The sequence below is a fragment of the Physella acuta genome, unplaced genomic scaffold (assembly GCF_028476545.2).
Source record: "Physella acuta isolate Inbredline_101_S28 unplaced genomic scaffold, ASM2847654v3 ptg000813l, whole genome shotgun sequence".
Classification (NCBI taxonomy): Eukaryota; Metazoa; Mollusca; class Gastropoda; family Physidae; genus Physella; species Physella acuta.
Genome location: NW_026732331.1, coordinates 569,885 through 592,231, shown reverse-complemented (window position 1 = coordinate 592,231; position 22,347 = coordinate 569,885). Strand labels below are relative to the sequence as shown.

Genomic DNA, 22,347 nt, shown 5'->3' with positions numbered 1-22,347 from the left:
TAAGCAGTAGAAAACAAAAAAAAAAGATAACAGAAAGAAGTCAATTGAGCTTTATAGTATAGACAAGACGACCAAGTTTCCAATTTACACTTATTAATCAAGAGAATACCTTATTACTTTTATAGGATCTTGTTCAGACGAGCCCTGCCAAAAAGTTAATGCCCACTATCCAAAAAAAAGTTTATTAAAAAAAATTGTACTAGATCTACTGATGATGTACTCACAGCTTTTTACAGATTTAATTCACATGATTTTATTTTTGAATTTCGGTTTTAGAAAACTGACATTAAATTAGGATTAGATTGATCATTTGATAGCATAATAATGAACACCATGAGCACTAGTTACTACAAGTTTAACCATCTGGTAGTGCTTTAGTGAAACACGATGACATTTGATTTAGGTGGGTGTCCTGTAAAAACTTCTGTCATTTAATTAAGATGTGATGTCAACACCTGTTATTGTTATGGGACGGTGTGGTGGGGTGGTGGAAAGCACGACCTCCAATAGAATATCTCTGATACGGATGTAGGTTCGAGTCTGTAGGCTGTGTCCACCCAGCTGTTGTACATTTGCCTCACGTTAGAGAAGGTAAAAGCCGCTGGGCATAGTGCTGACCACACTTGCTCTTCATATGCCGTGGTCATCGATACAGTTAAACTCGAAAATATTAACTTCCTTTACAGCTGAGATTGTAGGTATTGATGTGCTACCCGTTGTAAAATCTTTTACACAACAAAAACAACACTTGTATTTTTAACTTTTAATCGTCTGAACTATTGATTACCTAGCTACCCAAAGCATACTTTAAATTACAGACATAAATGTGTTTTGTTTTGTCTTAGTTACATTGAAAGTAATAAATCTATTCAGTTATATGATTTAGTCCTGATATTATCCATGTACCACCCACCCACGTATTGTAGCTATGGCTGCACTAAGATTTGTTCCCAAATTTCTCCTCAGCCATTTGTCTGATCTCTGTTCTGCTGGGTTTCCCCGTGTTGGTCACAGGTAAATCTTTCAACAGCTGAAAATTTATTTCAGGAATTAACTTTAATTAACTGTAATTGTTATCATGCTAATGCTCAGGGGCGTAGCGAGGGGGGTGCGGGGGGTGCGGACCGCACCGGGTGACACCATTTAGGGGGGTGACACCAAGGCAAAAAATAGCAAAATATAAAGAGAAAAATGATAATTCCACTTAATAGAGTGATTAATTAGAGTGTTAAATAGCCTTTTAAGAGGTGGGGGTGGGGTGCAAATCGAAGGTTTGAGGGGGGGGGGGGGTGCAAATCGAAAGTTTGAGGGGTGTGTAAATCGAAAATTGAAAGTTTGTCCCCTGGAAGGGTCGTTGCGCCTCTGGGGGGTGACACCATTAAGTGCCGCACCGGGTGACACCCGACCTCGCTACGCCACTGCTAATGCTAAATATTTTCATACTTGTAACTAACTAGAATATTTACCATTAAATGTAAATGTCGTTAAAATATTACCATTATAAAGTCTGGAACTGGTGTCATTTCTCTTTGTGTAGTCGAGAACAAACTGTCAATATATCGCCTCAAATCCTCTGTCGTAAGTTGACTACCGGCTGACAATTTTACACATGCGCAGATCCTATGATACAACTCAGGATCAGATACCTGAAACATTGGGAAAATCAAGAAATGAAATCAGTTTTTTTTTTTTTACCTGACTGGCCTATGAAAAAAGTCGTTAATTTGTCCGAAAACCAAGTAACTGTCAATACAAGTGGTTAAAATATTAACTAATCAATGTAAACTTTAAATAAATCTTGATAAAATGAGTAGGTTAACTGTCAAAAGAGCCTGACAACTTTCTTACCGGCACTACGAATACATCATGAATCTCCGGGTGTTCAAGAATTTTCTTTTCAATCCACCCAGGATAGACCACAAAAGCCCCGTACATGATGACGTCATTATTCCTACCGACGACAAACAGACGACCGTCCTCGTCCAAACAGCCGTAGTCATCCATGTTGAACCAGCCGTCAGACGTGAAGGCTTTGGTCGTCTGCTGGCCAGGCTCGTCAAGTTGGTTGAAATATTTTTTCAGTACAAACTGTCCTGTAAGACAATAAAGAACTTCAACCATCGCCATAAACGAACTCTCAAAATATAAGGCCGATGGTATATATGTATTATATCTGTAACGGATAATTTTTATGGGCGTTTATTTAATCATTTTATGTCTAGTTTTTTGTTGGTTTGTGGCAAATTTTTAAATTAAATTTACACCTACTTCTAATGCAGTAGAAGACTATAGCTGGGGTAGTTAGATCATATGGCAATAGGGTAGTTAGATCAGATGGAAATCATTGAAGTTTAAATACAAATGTTGGTAGGGAGGTTAAACTCTTAATCTCGACTGGGTTCTATAAATAACTCTCACCCCTGACGTAGATGGTTCCAAACTCCTTGGGGCCGCAAACCTCTCCTGATGCATTTACGACCTTCACTTCACATTCCGGTCCTGTCTTGCCGCAGTTGAACGGTTCGTAGTCACCGTCTGGGATAAATTACCGATTACAGATAGAATATCTTTGTCGACATTTTCTTTAACACTGTTTATATTTTTAAAGTATATTCAGATGCACGTAGCTTTAGAATAGTGGCCCCCTTTTTTTAGAAAAAATAAAATAATTAAATAATACAAGATAATAGCAATGAAAAACTAAAATAATGAAGAAGTATAGGCGTTTATCCTGTGGTCGGCGTCAGTACCTCACTGTTTGTTAGTATAGGCATTTACCAAGGACAAAATCGATGGATTTTGTTGTATATCGTGTTGGATATGGGCCTGAATTGATGAGTGTGTCCCCACCATTGTACTAGTCGTTAAGATCGAGTTACAAATGTAAGCGATGTCTTTCGCTTGCCCAGCTGAGCATTTTAAAAATCTAGATAAAGCAAGAAAAAAGGACCGTTAACAAAAACACTCTTGTTGGCCTATTCCGTTTGAACGATAGAGCACAATTATTATACACGACACCTCAGTAAACTTGAAAAAAAATTCATAAAAAACGTTTTAATAACAAGCTTTTATGTAACGATGCACTAAAAAGTAGAAAATAAATTATAGACTACTATTTAAATAACTATAAAGAAAAGCGTGGGTCACTTTAGTATCTATTGGATACCTTTACTAATGTTAAGGAAGACACCCACGCTTTTCTTTATAGTTATTTAAATAGTAGTCTATAATTTATTTTCTACTTTTTAGTGCATCGTTACATAAAAGCTTGTTATTAAAACGTTTTTTATGAATTTTTTTTTCAGTACTTTACATGTTTTATTTCCAATAGAGTTACATGACTAAAAACCATTGCGCGCCTACTGAACATCACGTTCAGTAGGCGCGCAATGGTTTTTGAACGCAGCCATTACGTGATGGCGCAGTTATTGAAGGTGATGACGCGTGTGGTGTGGTTGGCTAGACATGCCTACTAATTCGGTCCAAATTTTTATTAATTCATAAAAAATTAATTAGGCATCCAATTAAGTCAAATTTAGTTTCAGATTGCATTGTCTTCATGTCTTGACCCACGTGTCAAATGTGAATCGTATCGGTCAAGTAGAACTGTCCGAATTTTCACTCCTGCGTTTCTATCTAGACAGACAGACAGAGGAAGTGAGTTAAATAAAAGCTTGTAAAAAAAAAATTCATAAAAAACGTTTTAATAACAAGCTTTTATGAAATGATGCACTAAAAAGTAGAAAATAAATTATAGACTACTATTTAAATAACTATAAAGAAAAACGTGGGTCACTTTAGTATCTATTGGATACCTTTACTAATGTTAAGGAAGACACCCACGCTTTTCTTTATAGTTATTTAAATAGTAGTCTATAATTTATTTTCTACTTTTTAGTGCATCATTACATAAAAGCTTGTTATTAAAACGTTTTTTATGAATTTTTTTTTCAGTACTTTACATGTTTTATTTCCAATAGAGTTACATGACTAAAAACCATTGCGCGCCTACTGAACATCACGTTCAGTAGGCGCGCAATGGTTTTTGAACGCAGCCATTACGTGATGGCGCAGCTATTGAAGGTGATGACGCGTGTGGTGTGGTTGGCTAGACATGCCTACTAATTCGGTCCAAATCTTAATTAATTAATAAAAAATTAATTAGGCATCCAATTAAGTCAAATTTAGTTTCAGATTGCATTGTCTTCATGTCTTGACCCACGTGCCAACTGTGAATCGTATCGGTCAAGTAGAACTGTCCGAATTTTCACTCCTGCGTTTCCGTCTAGACAGACTGACGACAGACTGACGACAGACTGACGAGGAAGTGAGTTAAATAAAAGCTTGTAAAAAGTTGAAAATTCTTCTGAGTTCTAAAAAAAATCTGGGATAGTTAAGCAATCACATATGTTTAAATCAATGAATTTGATGTACATTATCTTCTCAAATGTGACGTAATGAGGTTCAAAATAGTTTGTGTGAGATGCACACATAAAATACGGTTTCGATGTTTGACCAATTAAAATTACCTCTGATAAATAATGTTGATACAAACATCACTTCTGTTGATCCATAAGCTAAGAAAATTTCATCTGCCAGTTTCAACATCTTTGATAATTGTGGCTGAAACCATAAAAATAAATATACCGTCAGCTTAATAAAGCGATATTAAACTATAACAAGGATGGTGGGGGATCTCCGTGTTGTAAAACTACGAGCAGTAAGCAGGTAGCATGTGGAAGGCGGCATGGTCATGGGGTGTGGTGGAAAGCAGCATTAGCATGAGGTAAGGGGTGGCATCATGATCATGGGGTGGGGGAGGCAGCACGGTCACGAGGTGGGAGGTATAGCTCTCTTGTGGTGACACCTGGATTATCTGGTTAAACCACAAGCAGCAAGCCAGCAGGTATCATGGATTTGTGGGGGGGGGGAGTGCTGGTATATGTCATATCTATTTACACAATCCCATCAATATATCCCTCTCAAAGTATACACAATTACAACATATTTGAATATGTCATTATATTCTACCACCTTCTTAAGACTAGCTAATGTTTACTTATGTATGGATGGAACCCATTTGTTTACGGTTAAGGCTACTTTTACCTGAATTGTGTATAGACCTACGCACCTTAGGCAGAGGCTGCCCTCCAGTTATGATGACCATCTTCTGCCCCAGCGTGCCCTGACTGGAGGCATAAGTAAACACCGGGTCGACCTCTCTAGAGAACAAGGACAAGGTCACGCACTTCTCTTTGATGCACGCGTCCCACTTGACCTTGACACTGCATGGTTTCTGGAACACGTCCAGCAGAACTCGGGAGTCGCCGTTACTAAATGTGGCCCAGGGGTAGCCTCCAATCCAGCCTGTCAACAAGATGCTGGGCATTAACTGCTGGTTTCATGTTTGTTTTAGAAGATAAGGCATGGAAGTGAAGCTAGTCTCTTTTTGCAATTGTATTGTTTAATAATAATGAGTCGTCCTTGAACAACGTCATACTCATGGTTGTAGTAGAGGAGAGGGATTTGAAAGTGTATTGCAACTCTTTTTAAATTTGTGTTGGAAATAAACCGGGAGTGATCTCCCCTAAACTTTCTCGAATATTCTAATATAAAATTACTAGGGATGGCAACTCAGGACATGGACAATATATGTTATCGATTTTAATTACTTAAACTTTTTATAATAGAATAGAATCTCGTAAAAAAAAAAGAATTGCACACCAAGTGAAACGTTTCCCTTTCAAACCTGACGGTCTATGGGGCAAGTGAAGTAGAGTTCACTTGTTTCTGTGACCTCGGCATATGAAGAGATAGTGTGGTCGGCACTATCCCCAGCCGCCTTTACTTTCCCTAACAGGAGTTAGGTACCCATCAGAGTTGGGTGGACTCAGGGACGGTCTAATGACTTGAACCCGGATTCGAACTCGAGACTAACGGGTTAGCAGTCCAACTCTCTACCGCTAGACCACTCCGTCCCACACCAAGTCCCCTAATAAAATGTGCATAAAAGTGCGGGTTATTATTAGTACTTTATAAATTTACATGCGTTTTTTGAGAAATCGGAAATAGCGTAAATTAGTACTTCCGGTCAAACGGAAATTACTCAAAATTTGATAGAAGGTAGAGAATTAGATCTTTTACTTACGTATGAAATTACATTTATCTATCTGAAATAGTACTCAAGTTATAGGCTTTTGAAAAATACAAAGTAGAAAAAGTACCACTTCCGGTTATCGGAAATCGCTCAAAAGTTGATCAGTATCTACGATTTTGATATAATACTTGTATATGAAATTTCATCAACCTACCTGTAACGGTACTCAAGTTATCGTGTTTACACACAGACATACGGATAAGATTGCAAAATTATGTTTTTCCGTATCAGTGAGGTGTGAAACGTCGAGATTTGCAAAAATCTCGATTTTTTTTTTTTTGCACGATTACAAGACTTTCTCTATAAATATATTTTTCTAGGAACGTTACCTAACTGACGGTCATCAAATCTTTTCTCTGTATTCTCCAGGGGGTGGGACACGGATTGACCAGGGTTCATCTTGAGCGACCAGGCGATGTTAAGCTGAAAAACCTCCGTGTGTGTCCGGGCCACGAGTTTAGAGTAGCCGGTGCTGCCGGAAGTACAAAAGATCATCGCGAGATCTGACGGTCCCACGGTCTCCACAAAAGTCTCGAGGTCTGGTGATCTCACAAGGTCTAAGAAAGCCGGCCTTGACCTATTTAGACGCAGTTAAATTTTATAATTATTTTAAGCTTTTATTTAATTCACAGTGTCTGTTTGTTTGTCTCTTTGTGTGTTGTGGCAAATCGTGTAACTCATTTTAACCCTTTTTCTAATACAGCTATTTCATTACAACTTCAGATACATTAGTCATTATAGTTTAATTTGAAAAATTACTAGCTTCAGTATGGGAGATAACAAGAAAGGCAGATAATTTACGGATTCCGTGCGACTAAACGGGTTATAGCCTTTTTTCATATAAAATTTATTTTGAACGAATGTCTGAAAAGTGGATTTTTAACACCCTATCATAATCAGCTTTTAAATACATTGAAAAAAAAATAAAACAAACATACTTTCTTTAATAAATGCGACTATTCGCACTTTTCAATTACGATCTAACTTTACCTTCTACTACATATGCTAGGTTCCAATTAGCGCTGAGTAAACTCAAGGAGTTCGAGGAATAATATCAACTCTATCTTCAGAACCAAGGAAACTCACTAATCTATATAGTGACTAATTCAAAACGAAACCTGATTTAGAAAGTGAAAGTTTACCATTCAGATTTCCGAGACACGACAATGGTTGAGGTCAGAGAAGGCAGATCCTTGTGGTGAAGGGCATTAAACACGTGAGGAGAGTCGCTCTTGCAGAAAGGCTGCAGGACTTTGTGGGCGTTAGAGTTGGCCTCGTCAGACACAATCACTGCTCGACATTTGCTCACTTTCAGGACATGGAACAAATCAGAGCCGTCGGCAAGCAGGGCCTTGGATTTAAAACCATTTTATCTTCATTTGTGTGAACTGATTTACATTATAGTTTTAAATAAAATTTCACATGTATAAAATTTTACTTCTTTCCCCCTGGTAGCATGAACACATTTAATATATAGTTTATGTTTAATGAAAATTATCTGGATATTCTGTCAAAATAAAATCAAAAACATTGTTTTACAAGTATATCCGCCATTTTACTCTAAAACCTCCCACCTACACAAGCCGACAACCACAAGCCGACAACCAATGTCGGCCAATAAAACCAGATCAGGTGTACAACTTAATTAATTAACATTAATTAACAGGTTTATCTATTCAAAACGTTTATTGAAGCGGACAAGCTTCTTTACTACAGTCATATTTTCGCTTTACGTTAGTACCAATGCCAGCGAACGTTTTATAGACCCCTTTAAAGGAGTTATTTTACAAGGTCGCGTTTACTAAATAAAGAAAAATTAAATCGATTCCTTTACCATGGTATAAGAAAAAATGTTTTTTTTACAGCCATCTATAATAATAGTTTCGCTGTCTGTCAAGAACGCTCTGTCTGACAAGAACGCTCTAGAGAAAACACAAGCAAAATAAAAACATGCACAGTAATTCGAAAAACGAAATATGACGTCGACACATTTAGCGTAGAGTAGAACATAATCTCAAACCAGAGAGTGCACACAGTAAAATGACGTCATTGATTATCGCGTAAACATTGAAAAAAAGGAAATGTTGTCTAATCTAAATGGTTTGCGTGAAGAGTTTCTTGCATACAATTCTTCGGGTAGGGGCGAAGCCCCACCCCCCGCGTAAGAACGTCTGAGCCCCCCCCCCCCCCCTCCACAACTCAAAAGAAATTTCCTCATCGATACTCTATAATAAAATTACCGCCTAATTAATGTGTCTAATCTAAAAAGTGGTTTTCTTGCAATGGGACGGTAGACATGTTTTTTTTTTTGGGGGGGGGGGGGGGTGTGGAGGGGTGGGTGTGGGGGGTGGGGGGGGGGGGGGTTGGGGTGGTGTGTGGGGGTGGGGGTGGGGGTGCTGTGTGGTGTGTGGGTTGGTTTCAGTGTTTCTTTCAGACTTTTTCCTCCCCGGAGAGGGGTGGGGGTACTTGAAATTTTCGGGGGCGGGGGTAGAATTTTCTGGGAGGGGGCGGACACTGGAAAAAGTATATAATTATATTTCGTTGAATGGGACGGTAGACATGTTTTTTTTGGGGGTGGGGGGTGGTGGAGGGGTGGGGGGTGGGGGGGGTGGTGTGTGTGGGGGGTGGGGGTGGGGGGTGGTGTGTGTGTGGGGGTGGGGGGTGGTGTGTGTGTGGGGGGGTGGGGGGGTGGTGTGTGTGGGGGGGGGGGGTGGGGGTGGTGTGTGGGGGGGGGGTGGGTTGGTTTCAGTGTTTCTTTCAGACTTTTTCCTCCCCGGAGAGGGGTGGGGGTACTTGAAATTTTCGGGGGCGGGGGTAGAATTTTCTGGGAGGGGGCGGACACTGGAAAAAGTATATAATTATATTTCGTTGAATGGGACGGTAGACATGTTTTTTTTTGTGGGGGGTGGGGGGTGAGGGGTTGGGGTGGGGGTGGTGTGTGGTGGGGGGTGGGGGTGGGGGTGGGGGTGGTGTTTGGGGGTGAGGGGTTGGGGTGGGGGTGGTGTGTGGTGGGGGGTGGGGGTGGTGTGTGGGGGTGGGGGGTGGGGTGGGGGTGGTGTGTGGGGGGTGGGTTGGTTTTAGTTTAGAGAAAAGAGACAGCACTATCAGCCTAGCGCCCGTTGTACCCTTCCTCAACGGGCCATTTATCTAGTCTATAATAATAGTTTCGCTGTCTGTCAAGAACGCTCTGTCTGACAAGAACGCTCTAGAGAAAACACAAGCAAAATAAAAACATGCACAGTAATTCGAAAAACGAAATATGACGTCGACACATTTAGCGTAGAGTAGAACATAATCTCAAACCAGAGAGTGCACACAGTAATATGACGTCATTGATTATCGCGTAAACATTGAAAAAAAGGAAATGTTGTCTAATCTAAATGGTTTGCGTGAAGAGTTTCTTGCATACAATTCTTCGGGTAGGGGCGAAGCCCCACCCCCCGCGTAAGAACGTCTGAGCCCCCCCCCCCTCCCCAACTCAAAAGAAATTTCTTCATCGATACTCTATAATAAAATTACCGCCTAATTAATGTGTCTAATCTAAAAAGTGGTTTTCTTGCAATGGGACGGTAGACATGTTTTTTTTTTTTGGGGGGGGGGGGGGGGGGGGTGGAGGGGTGGGGGGGGGGTGTGTGTGTGGGGGGGGGGGGTGGTGTGTGGGGGTGGGGGGGTGGTGTGTGGGGGGTGGGTTGGTTTCAGTGTTTCTTTCAGACTTTTTCCTCCCCGGAGAGGGGTGGGGGTACTTGAAATTTTCGGGGGCGGGGGTATAATTTTCTGGGAGGGGGCGGACACTGGAAAAAGTATATAATTATATTTCGTTGAATGGGACGGTAGACATGTTTTTTTTGGGGGTGGGGGTGGTGGAGGGGTGGGGGGGGGGTGGTGGTGTGTGTGGGGGGGGGGGGGGGGTGGGGGTGGTGTGTGTGTGGGGGGGGGTGGGGGGGTGGTGTGTGGGGGGGTGGTGGGGGGTGGTGTGGGGGGGGGGTGGGTTGGTTTCAGTGTTTCTTTCAGACTTTTTCCTCCCCGGAGAGGGGTGGGGGTACTTGAAATTTTTGGGGGCGGGGGTAGAATTTTCTGGGAGGGGGCGGACACTGGAAAAAGTATATAATTATATTTCGTTGAATGGGACGGTAGACATGATTTTTTTGGGAGTGGGGGGGTGGGGGGTGGGAGGTGGGAGGTGGGGGGTGGCGGGGGGGGGGGGGTGGTGGGGGGGGGGGGTCGTGTGTGGGGGGGGGGGTGGGGGGGGGGTGGGGGGGGGGTGGCGGGTGGTGTGTGGGGGGTGGGGGTGGGGGGTGGGGGTGGGGGTGGGGGTGGGTGGTGTGTGGAGGTGTGTGTGTGGGGGTGGGGGGGTGGGGTGGGGTGGTTTCCTCATCGATACTCTATAATAAAATTACCACCTAATTAATGTGTCTAATCTAAAAAGTGGTTTTCTCGCAATTTCTTTAATGCAATTCTTCGCGTAGTGGCTAAGCGCGACACCAGTGTTTCTTTCAGACTTTTTCCTCCCCGGAGAGGGGCAGGGGGTACTTGAGGTTTTCGGGGGCGGGGGTAGAATTTTCGGGAAGGGGGCGGACACTGGAAAAAGTATATAATTATATTTCGTTGAATGGGACGGTAGACATGTTTTTTTGGGGGGTGGGGGTGGGTGGGTGGGGGGTGGGTGGGGGGAGGTGTGTGGGGGGTGGGGGTGGTGGGGGTGGGGGTGGGGGTGGGTGGGGGGTGGAGGTGTGTGTGGGGGTGGGGGGTGGGGGTGGGGGTGGTGTGTGTGGGGTGGGGGGGGGGGTGGGGGTGTGTGGGGGGGGGGGGTGGGTTGGTTTTAGTTTAGAGAAAAGAGACAGCACTATCAGCCTAGCGCCCGTTGTACCCTTCCTCAACGGGCCATTTATCTAGTTTATAATAATAGTTTCGCTGTCTGTCTATCTATCTATCTATCTATCTATCTATCTATCTATCTGTCTGACAAGAACGCTCTAGAGAAAACACAAGGAATTTAAAAACCTGCACAGTAATTCGAAAAACGAAATATGACGTCGACACATTTAGCGTAGAGTAGAACATAATCTCAAACCAGAGAGTGCACACAGTAATGTAATGACGTCATTGAAACATTGAAAAAAAGGAAATGTTGTCTAATCTAAATGGTTTGCGTGAAGAGTTTCTTGCATAGAATTCTTCGAGTAGGGGCGAAGCCCCACCCCCCGCGTAAGAACGTCTGAGCCCCCCCCCCCCTCCCCAACTCAAAAGAAATTTCCTCATCGATACTCTATAATAAAATTACCGCCTAATTAATGTGTCTAATCTAAAAAATGGTTTTCTCGCAATTTCTTTAATGCAATTCTTCGCGTAGTGGCTAAGCGCGACACCAGTGTTTCTTTCAGACTTTTTCCTCCCCGGAGAGGGGTGGGGGTACTTGAAATTTTCGGGGGCGGGGGTAGAATTTTCGGGGAGGGGGCGGACACTGGAAAAAGTATATAATTATATTTCGTTGAATGGGACGGTAGACATGTTTTTTTAGAGGGGGGGGGGGGGGGGGTGGGGGGGGGGGGTGGGGGGGGGGGTAGGGGGGTGAGTGGGGGGGGGTGGTTTTAATTTAGACTTTTTCCTCCCCGGAGAGTGGTGGGGGTACTTGAAATTTTCGGGGGTGGGGGTAGAATGTTCGGGGAGGGGGCGGACACTGGAAAAAGTATATAATTATATTTCGTTGAATGGGACGGTATACATGTTTTTCGGGGGGTGGGGGGTGTGGGGGGGGGGGTGGGGGTGGTGTGGGGGGGGGGGTGTGGGGGTGTGGGGTGGATGGGGGGTGTGGGGGGGGGTGGTGGTGTGTGTGGGGGGGGGGGGCTGGGGTGGTTTTAGTTTAGAGAAAAGAGACAGCACTATCAGCCTAGCGCCCGGTGTATCCTTCCTCAACGGGCCATTTTTCTCGTTCTATATAATAGTTTCGCTGTCTCTCTATCTATCTATCTATCTATCTATCTATCTATCTGTCTGACAAGAACGCTCTAGAGAAAACACAAGGAATTTAAAAACCTGCACAGTAATTCGAAAAACGAAATATGACGTCGACACATTTAGCGTAGAGTAGAACATAATCTCAAACCAGAGAGTGCACACAGTAATGTAATGACGTCATTGAAACATTGAAAAAAAGGAAATGTTGTCTAATCTAAATGGTTTGCGTGAAGAGTTTCTTGCATAGAATTCTTCGAGTAGGGGCGAAGCCCCACCCCCCGCGTAAGAACGTCTGAGCCCCCCCCCCCCTCCCCAACTCAAAAGAAATTTCCTCATCGATACTCTATAATAAAATTACCGCCTAATTAATGTGTCTAATCTAAAAAGTGGTTTTCTCGCAATTTCTTTAATGCAATTCTTCGCGTAGTGGCTAAGCGCGACACCAGTGTTTCTTTCAGACTTTTTCCTCCCCGGAGAGGGGTGGGGGGTACTTGAAATTTTCGGGGGCGGGGGTAGAATTTTCGGGGAGGGGGCGGACACTGGAAAAAGTATATAATTATATTTCGTTGAATGGGACGGTAGACATGTTTTTTAGAGGGGGGGGGGGGGGGTGGTGGGGGGGGGGGGGTGGTTTTAATTTAGACTTTTTCCTCCCCGGAGAGTGGTGGGGGTACTTGAAATTTTCGGGGGTGGGGGTAGAATTTTCGGGGAGGGGGCGGACACTGGAAAAAGTATATAATTATATTTCGTTGAATGGGACGGTATACATGTTTTTCGGGGTGTGGGGGGGGGGGGGGTGGGGTGGTGTGGGGGGGTGTGGTGTGGGGGTGTGTGGGGGGGTGTGGGGGGGGGTGGTGGTGTGTGTGGGGGGGGGGGCTGGGGTGGTTTTAGTTTAGAGAAAAGAGACAGCACTATCAGCCTAGCGCCCGGTGTATCCTTCCTCAACGGGCCATTTTTCTCGTAGTTAAATACTGATGTAAACAATAATCAACCGATACTAAAAATTAAAAAAAAGTTTCTCATTGAAAATGGTCCATTAAGAAATGACGTTATTAGACAGTTTCCGTATTACGAATTTTTAACGTTATCACTATCAACCATAAAAAAAACTGAATATTAAAAAAATGTGGTTTTATTACACATCAGAAAATTCTTATATCAATGTTTAGTTATTTCCCTCAGCGTTGTGACACGCAGGATTTATCAAGACTTATTTTTTGCCATCGCAAAATTTTAATTGAGTACAAAAGATATTTAAAAAGCGAATGTGGTTCAGAAGGCTAAATGCTTTCAATATTTTAAAGATCTACTAGCTATCATTATTAATTACTAATAAATTACTCACATGAGCGTTCATGGGCGTACACCCAGCAAACAGAATGCCAAGGTCAGTGATGACCCGCTCTGGAGAGTTGGGCAGTGTGTTGCAGACGACATCATGGCGCTGGAAACCTTCCTGTTTGAGTCTGTTGGCGAACCGTCCAGACATCTGATAGACTTCCAGCGCTGTCAAGGCACGTCGACCGTCTTCACTGTAGAACACGAACAGTTCTTTTTCTGGCGCGGCTTCCGATAAATATTTCAATCGCTTGGAAATTGTGTCCAAATCCTGCATTGAGTTCACCAGAGCGGACATGTTTAAAACGTCGTAGAGGACAGTGCTATATAACAGTTTTATACTTGAAACCAACTAGGTAGAGCTCAGTGCTATAGCATCGTTTTATACTTGAAACCCATCAGAAGAGAAACGAGTGCATGCTTTTGTCAGCTGCTGACAATATTTAACGCCTGAAATATGGGTTAACACATACATTTAGGATCTAACGTTACATAAAATACGTGCAAGCAAAGTCGCACATAATGCAGTGAACGTGACGAGCACTGGGCATAGTCTTTTAGAAACGGCTGAGAAGTAGTTCGAGATACACATTTTTTTTTGTTAACAGAAGCAGACGTCTTGTTGACAGGTCAAGGGGTCATTTATTCATTAGATCATTACCATAATTTAAACATGATTTGCTAACATTCCCATTTTGCTAATCTTATGTTTTATTCGTACATAAATGTTTTACTGATCAACGATGTTACATAAAGAAATAAACTTTTTATTTTCTTATTTTTTTAAAAGATTATTAATGGAAAAGTTTTAACTGTTGATTTAATTTTTTAACATTTAGTGTTTAGATATAGTAGATATAGCAGTTCAATAAGCTGGTTAAGTTTTAAAACACTGATTACTATATTTACACTTTAAAATCGCACAATTTTTAACTACGCCACTACCCCAACGACTAAAAGACAATTTTCTTAGTCCAGCGTCGGCTTTAGGGCGTGAAAACATTTGTGAATACTGCTCACACATCCAGTGATACGTGGAATTAAACTTGTTATCTCCCTTTTATTATTGAATATACTACATTTTTACTTTCTCGTATATACGAAGTATAGAGAAAGTCTTGTAATCGTGCAAAAAAAAAATCGAGATTTTTACAAATCTCGACGTTTTACACCTCACTGATACGGAAAAACATAATTTTGCAATCTTGTCCGTATGTCTGTGTGTCTGTCTGTGTGTAAACACGATAATTTGAGTACCGTTACAGCTAGGTTGATGAAATTTCATATATAAGTATTTTATAAAAATCGTAGATCCTGATCAACTTTTGAGCGATTTCCGATAACCGGAAGTGGTACTTTTTCTACTTTAAATTTTTCAAAAGCCTATAACTTAAGTACTATTTCAGATAGATAAATGAAATTTCACATGTAAGTAAAAGATCTAATTCTCTACCTTCTATCAAATTTTGAGTAATTTCCATTGACCGGAAGTACTAATTTACGCTATTTCCGATTTCTCAAAAAACGCATGTAAATTTATAAAGTACTAATAATATTGCGCACTATTATGCACATTTTGTTTTGGCGTTCGCTTGGTGCGTAATTCTTTTTTCTATGAGATTCTATTCTATTTTTAAAAGTTAAGGTAATTAAAAATCATGTCTATATTCCAAGTTATATAAAATATTCGAGAAAGTTTAGGGGAGATCACTCCCGGTTTATTATTACTGTTTTAATTTTTTTTAATGATTAACTTAATGTCTAATTAAATTGGACATTGGATATTCTTGCCGTAAGATCCAACTTCATCTGCTGGTGGCTGTTGTTTCCAGTGTTTGCTGCCATACAGTATGACGTAAGGACATTACTTTTGAAAAATCTGCTTTTGGTCTTGGAGAAGGTTTTTTTTTTTGTTTTGTTCTTTATTATTAAAATAATATTTGTTTTTGTTTAGATTAAAGTGTTGTAGTTTAGTTTAGAGTAGTAATTAGTGTTGTTAACAATTCAGAGTTTAGCTGGAGCTGCACTAAGGGTCAGTAGCCATTGGAGGTAAACTAGGTTACCCCTCCCTTTACGGATTTACATTTGGTAGAAAGGAATGGGGTGTTCTGTGTTATTTACACAACCATGTTTTACTATAGAGCAAGTGACATTTATAAATCGCTGTCCTCTCACAACATGTGAATGTATGTGCAAAAGTATGGAAATTAAATCAAAGACATTTAATAAGATTAAAAATATTTTTATTACATAAAATAATTATAAGCCTATATAATGAAATTTTTTTCCTCAGACATGTGATTTACAGCGCCATTTTGCCTTGCATGTTCGCTTTAGTATTACAGTTTTCATCATCGGCTTGTAAAGACTCATACAGATTTAATTAAAAATAACAAAATTTTTCTAAAACAATTTAGAGATCCTACTAATGATTAATGGCTTAAAATATTATTAAAGAAATAATTTATGTTAAAAGTTATTGTGTGAGTTTATGAGATAAAATAAAGTTAAAGCTACAGTTGATGCTACTAAAAAGTAATTGAAGATAATGTTGAATTTGCTAGATTTAAGATGTATAAATATAATAATCTCAATAAAAATATTTTCGGTTTTTGTTTTTCAAAATCCGTTAACACAGTATTTGATTACTTCCCCGGTATTCTTAACGCCCTTTAGTCTAACAAAGAATATTAAACATATAATCCATTACTTTCTTATTTTAACATTTTCACATGATGTATAATGTTTACCCTAGTAGAAATACTCTCCATACTTGAGACTAACTGAAACATTGTGGCTGCACGTCTTATTTTACTTGCGTCCAAACTTTTTCTCAGCCAACCGTTTTATTTCCTCTCTGTGTGCCTTCCCCGTGGGGGTGAGAGGGAAGTCGTCATGGAACAACTGAAATAGTTTGCAATCAATGAAAAACAATCAGCTTCGGATTGTACCAAAAATAAAATTAGTAGGACGGAAATAGTTGTGTGACGTACCATGATGTATTCTGGCATGGGCGTCAACCCTTGCTCAACGTTGGCAAAAATCTTCTTGTTAAAATGTTCCCTCATCTCCTTCTCGGTCACTCCACTTCCGGGAAACAGCTTCAGGCATGCGCAGATCTTCTGATGTATTTCTGGATCGGACACCTAAACAAAAATTTAAAACAATAACTGGAAACAATTTTGTTTTTACATTGGCGCACGCCCAAAACTAATCATAGGAAATTAAGCAACACTTTGGGGTTTATATTCTCCAGAATTTCTAATTTATTTGCCTTAATTGGCACTCAATGCAATTTCTGAAGATGGAAATAGTTCAACAATTATAAAAAAGTATTTATTTTTTCAAGTACAAAAAGAGAAACTTGAATTCCAAAATAAATTAATGGATTATAAAAGTAAACACTATTTCACTCAGAAGATGTTCAAGTATATCTTCACAGTTACAGGTATAAGAAAAAAAGTGTATAATATATGACAATATTTTCCATCTATATCATTCACTTTAAACTTTACAGAGAAGTCACGGTTATAATTCAAGTCCAAACCATAACCCCACAACAACAAAACCCCTCACCGGCACCACACACACGTCTTCTACTTGTGGATGTTCCAGAATTTTCTTCTCGATCCACCCGGGGTACACAGCAAACAGCCCGTGGGTGATGGTGTCGCTGTTCCTCCCCACAACGTAGATGTTGCCGTCCCCGTCCAGACAGCCGCAGTCCTCGGTGTTGAACCAGCCGTCAGACGTGAAGGCTTTGGTCGTCTGCTGGTCCGGCTCATCCAGACGGTTGAAATATTTCTTCAGTACAAAGTTGCCTGCCACAAAATTGTCAGAACAAGTTTGGGAGTTTGCAAACAGAGCATAAAAATAGTATTCGAACCAAACTGGAGCTAAATTGAGCTGAGGTTAATGGAGGAAATAATAATGCATTTTTGGTTTCGTTTTGCTATTATGTAAAAAGATAACTGGACTACTGAAATATGTCTGTGAAATGTGTCATCCAATAGACGGCTCCATATTTTAACAACACTAATCTAACTTTATAAAATGTAACATCCCACCTTTAACATAGATAGTTCCATATTCGTTTGGTCCACAAGTCTCTCCAGCTGAGTTAGTGATCTTTAAAGTGATGTCTGGGCTCAGCTTGCCACAACTAAAGTTGGTGTAGTTGTTGTCTGGATATATATATATATATATATATATATATATATATATATATATATATATATATATATATATATATATATATATATATATATATATATATATATATATATATATATATATATATATATATAAAAACTATTTTATGAAATCGCTTGCATTATTTAACAAAAACACAAAAAATAATTAAACTGTTCTTGATAGTATCTCGTTTAGTCATGAGAATGTCTGTCAGAGTACCACCAAGAGGATGTCTGACCAACACAATCTAAACATGTGCCAGTTTATCGCTAGATAATCCTTCACCCAATCAAAGCTTACCTACGACAACAGCTGATGAAATGGCCCCAGATTCTGTTGAACCGTACCCGATGATAATTCTCTTGGACAGTTTCAACATCTTTGTTATTTGTTGCTAAAATGATAACACATATATAAGACATTTATAGATATTGATGCTTTCATGACTGGCAACTTTAAAAAAAAAGTATTCCTGTTTGATATTTGTTGCTAAAATGTACCAAATATATAGGACAATCATAGATATTGTTGCTTTTATGACTGGCAACTTTTTGTTTTAAAAGTATTGCTCCATCTGACAGCACAATACACCTATGTTAGTGAGCTCATTAGTGTAATTATTCTTTTTTTTTTACAATCCCAGCAACAAGTTGTGTTTATTTGATAGACATTATTAAACTGGTTTCTTCATTGGCTGAAGATAATTAATAGCTCAAAGATCCTGTAGGCGGGCTTGTTTTTAGGGCAGCTTAGATGTGTCATCGACCGTCCTAGGGTCACTAACCTGTGTCAGCTCACGTCACTTACCTGTGTCAGCCAAGTCACTAACCTGTGTCAGCTGAAGTCACTTATCTGTGTCAGCTGACGTCACTAGCCTGTGTCAGCTCATCTCACTTACCTGTGTCACCTGACGTCACTAGCCTGTATCAGCCATGTCACTAACCTGTGTTAGCTGACGTCACAAAATGGCGACAACCATGTCACTAACTGGTGTCGCTCATGTCACCAACCTGTGTGAGCGGCTGTCCACCTGTCGAGATGGCCATCTCCTGTGCCAGTGTCCCCTGCTTCTCTGCGTGTCTCAGCACGGCGTCCACCTCCCTGGGAGAGAGACTGAAGGAGCCGCACTTCTCCGTCACGGCAGCGTCCCACTTGGCCTCCAGGCTGCACGGCCTCCGGTAGACGTCCATCAACACCCGCGTGTCGCCGTTACAGTAGACCTCTGCTGGGAATCCACCCATCCAACCTGAGATCAAGATCGTATGGTAGCTTCTTTATGTTTTATTTGACCAGTTAAAGGACGAGATTTACAACAGTACAAAATATGCAGGGACTACAAAAAAACCCGGCCGTCAAGGTTGGGCTCTATGGTACATGCAGGTCCCCGATACAAGTTTTGTCTCTGTAGAAATGTATTGACGAGCCACAATCACCTTACCAATGTGTACACAATGACTTATGTGTTAAATTCAATTACATTCGCTAATGCAAGGTAAGTCTTAAATTATAAGAGATGTACTAATTTCTAGAAATTAATTAACGTTATAATTAACGCGTGTTTTAATGTCACAAGTTCACATGCTTGTTGCCTATAAATAATACAACAGTAAGAAAAACAAGTGGTACTTTGGTACTGAATCTTAAGACAGTTCCTACCTAGCAGACGGTCGTTGAAAATCTTGACCTTGTTCTCGCCGGGGCTGGTCACGCTCCTCCCAGCCGAGAACCTGGCCACTAGACCGTCCGTCGTCCTCAGCAGTTCCTCGTGGGACCGGGGCACAAGTTTGGAGTAGCCGGTCGAGCCGGAAGTTGCAAAAACAAAGGCGAGGTCTGCCGGCACGACAGAGTCTGTCAGCGTCTCTAATTTTGAAGACCTCAATAGGTCCATCAGCGGCGACCTTGACCTAGATTTAAAAAAAATTTCTTTCGATTTGCAAGTTGAATTAAAGCATCTGTTGTGTTGATAGTTTGTTATGCAGGGAGCTCGACATCGTAAACAGAAAAACAAAAGTTTCTAGCATTAGAAATGCTCCATTGTGCTGTAAACTAAAACCACGTGACATAAACTTTACCCTTTGGTTTCCCTGGAAACAACAATGGCTGACGTAAGAGAAGGCAGATCCTTATGGTGAAGGGTATTAAACAGGTGATGAGAGTCGCTCTTGTAGAAAGGCTGCAGGACTTTGTGGGCGTTAGAGTTGGCCTCGTCAGACACAATCACTGCTCGACATTTGCTCACTTTCAGGACATGGAACAAATCAGAGCCGTCGGCAAGCAGGGCCTTTAAATGACAAACAATATGAGTTTCAACTTTAAAGGGGTTTTTAGGTGTGTTTTATTATCTCGTGTCAAACGTAAAATATTTTTTAAAACATATGAACGGGTTGTTGACTGAAGAAACATACTATACAAATAAAGAGATAACCGACTATTGTCTACATGTATACACAGGTAAGTTAGTACTAATCCTAACACTGATGATTATCTAGTAGGCTTACTGATCATCATAGAGTTATGATTATTTAGTTATGGTCATTTAGTGATAGTCATTTATAGATGGTTTTATAGATATGTCAATGTTAAACAAATATATGCTAAAGTGATTTCTTTTTTTTTTTAAAGACTAAAGTTAAATGGGAAATTGATTTAAATATTGAACAATTGTCTGCTCACGTGACCATTTATGGGCGTACACCCAGCAAACACAATGCCAAGGTCAGTGATGACCCGCTCTGGAGAGTTGGGCAGTGTGTTGCAGACGACATCATGACGCTGGAAACCTTCCTGTTTGAGTCTGTTGGCGAACCGTCCAGACATCTGATAGACTTCCAGCGCTGTCAAGGAACTTCTTTTCTTCTCATCATAGAACACGAAGAGTTCCTTCTGTGGTGCAGCTTCAGACAAATATTTCACCCGCTTTGGGATAGTATCCAAGTCTTTCATTGAGCTGACTGTGGTGCCCATCTTTTAGCGCACTCTTCTGTCGGAGAAAATTTTTAAAAAACTAGGAACTTCTTATCACAGCATCATACCATCTCAACTTGAAGCTGTATTGATTAAAGTTCGTGTCAAAAAATGCAGTCACCTCCATGCTGGTGAACGTACCACGGCCTACAATGTGTGTCTAGTCACGCGGAAAATAATTCTTTGGTCTTCGATTTCACTCAAATATGGGTGAATAAATCTATCAAAAGTTTTTTGAAGTAAACTTACTTTAACTGTTGTATCAGGTCTTAGTGAGACCATGTTATACTTATGTCGACATTGAAGCTTACTTACAAATCAAGAGATGCTAATTACATTGTAGAAAAATAAACACAACGGACGTAGTATTTTCAGTAGCAAGGAACTTTTTATTTGTCAAGAAATAATTCATCCTACGAATATGCCATGGCTATGAACAGAACGCCAATAATTGCAGTTGAATATTTTGATTGTAACTATTAACTTGAAGTTTATAAGCTGACGCTAAGTTACGTTCACATTACAGAATACGTTGCTGTGCATTACGGAAGTCGTTATATGTTATTTTATGACAGTTTGAGAACTTCAGGAAATCTAAAGTAAATAACAAGATCTAGTTACCTAAAAAAATAAAACGCTGATATTTGAAATATAAAGTTCTCGTTGATGAAATATTTAATGCAATATTCGTTAGACGCAAAGAATCGACCCTGTACATAGTCAAGGCAGATCTGGGGTTTATATATTGTCTACGAATTCTTTAGTCCAGTTGTAAACGCTGAGTTACCCCTGAGTGACTCAAGGCTACCTAAGTCACTTTAAATATTAAACGGGTCTAGTGACCTCATTCGTATTAAGTCATATTGAATAATTTCAACCGATGACGTCATTAGATCGAACAACAGAGTAAATATATGATCAATGCACTCTGTGAACTCATCTGACCTGCCCTAACGACATGTAGAGATAGGAGCAAAATAAATATCTCCTGCAGGGGGGGGGGGGGAGTCGTGGCACATCAGTGTCACGTCATACTTGCTACGCGTCACGTCACTTGCCACACAATCAGTGTCACGTCACAATAGCAAAGCGTCACGTCACTTATTACACATTCAGTGTCACGTTATAATAGCAATGCGTCACGTCACACAATCAGTGTCACGTCACAAAAGCAATGTGTCACGTCACTTGTCACACATGTCGTTACAGTGATGCCACCATGTGCCGTGTATCTCATCACGTGACACCAGCACCGTGACAACAGCTTTTGTTGTAAACATACGAACACGTTCAAACACAAGGCCTTATTTAAATTAGGTTTAAATAAAAGAAAATATGGAACCCCCCCTCCCAACCCCACGTTTGTTTAACATCTTTGTTTTACGACTTTCTACACTGAATATATTGTTCTTTCACCTGATAGTCTGTAGAACATCTGATCAGTTGTAGAGCGGTTAGAACCATGACCAGTAGCGTACGCAGGGGGGAGCTGGGGGAGCGGCCGCTCCCCCTCTGGCCATTTTCAGCAAAGTGGCGCCTTTTTGGAAACTTTTTAAACTCAAAGTTTTAAACAATGATATAATTTGTTAAAAAATATTTTGGTCGGCACATCTATGTAAAACACAAGATTTCTTTTCATGCAGCTATTAAGCATTATTGTACTAGTCTAGTAGTGTCTACGTTTACAACACGTATTAACAGCTGCATCAGTTTGCCATTCTAAAAACAACCATTATGAT

The 22,347-nt window shown here is 40.6% G+C and overlaps 2 protein-coding genes across 2 annotated transcripts; both read right to left on the bottom strand.

Annotated features, from left to right (window-relative positions):
* Nucleotides 1–849: 849 nt before the first annotated feature.
* LOC131951443 (putative acyl--CoA ligase YdaB) lies at nucleotides 850–13,840 on the bottom strand. The gene is made up of 9 exons (XM_059313849.1): nucleotides 13,458–13,840; nucleotides 7,300–7,508; nucleotides 6,487–6,734; nucleotides 5,132–5,367; nucleotides 4,530–4,623; nucleotides 2,419–2,535; nucleotides 1,849–2,093; nucleotides 1,497–1,646; nucleotides 850–1,030 (listed from the first exon to the last, which is right to left on the bottom strand). The coding sequence occupies exons 1-9, from the start codon at nucleotides 13,746–13,748 to the stop codon at nucleotides 938–940; spliced, it is 1,683 nt and encodes a 560-aa protein (XP_059169832.1). The 5' UTR covers nucleotides 13,749–13,840; the 3' UTR covers nucleotides 850–937.
* A 2,364-nt stretch (nucleotides 13,841–16,204) lies between these two features.
* LOC131951462 (uncharacterized) lies at nucleotides 16,205–21,249 on the bottom strand. The gene is made up of 10 exons (XM_059313882.1): nucleotides 21,230–21,249; nucleotides 20,318–20,624; nucleotides 19,717–19,925; nucleotides 19,301–19,548; nucleotides 18,655–18,890; nucleotides 17,945–18,038; nucleotides 17,518–17,634; nucleotides 17,027–17,271; nucleotides 16,444–16,596; nucleotides 16,205–16,354 (listed from the first exon to the last, which is right to left on the bottom strand). The coding sequence occupies exons 2-10, from the start codon at nucleotides 20,606–20,608 to the stop codon at nucleotides 16,262–16,264; spliced, it is 1,686 nt and encodes a 561-aa protein (XP_059169865.1). The 5' UTR covers nucleotides 20,609–20,624; nucleotides 21,230–21,249; the 3' UTR covers nucleotides 16,205–16,261.
* Nucleotides 21,250–22,347: the final 1,098 nt, after the last annotated feature.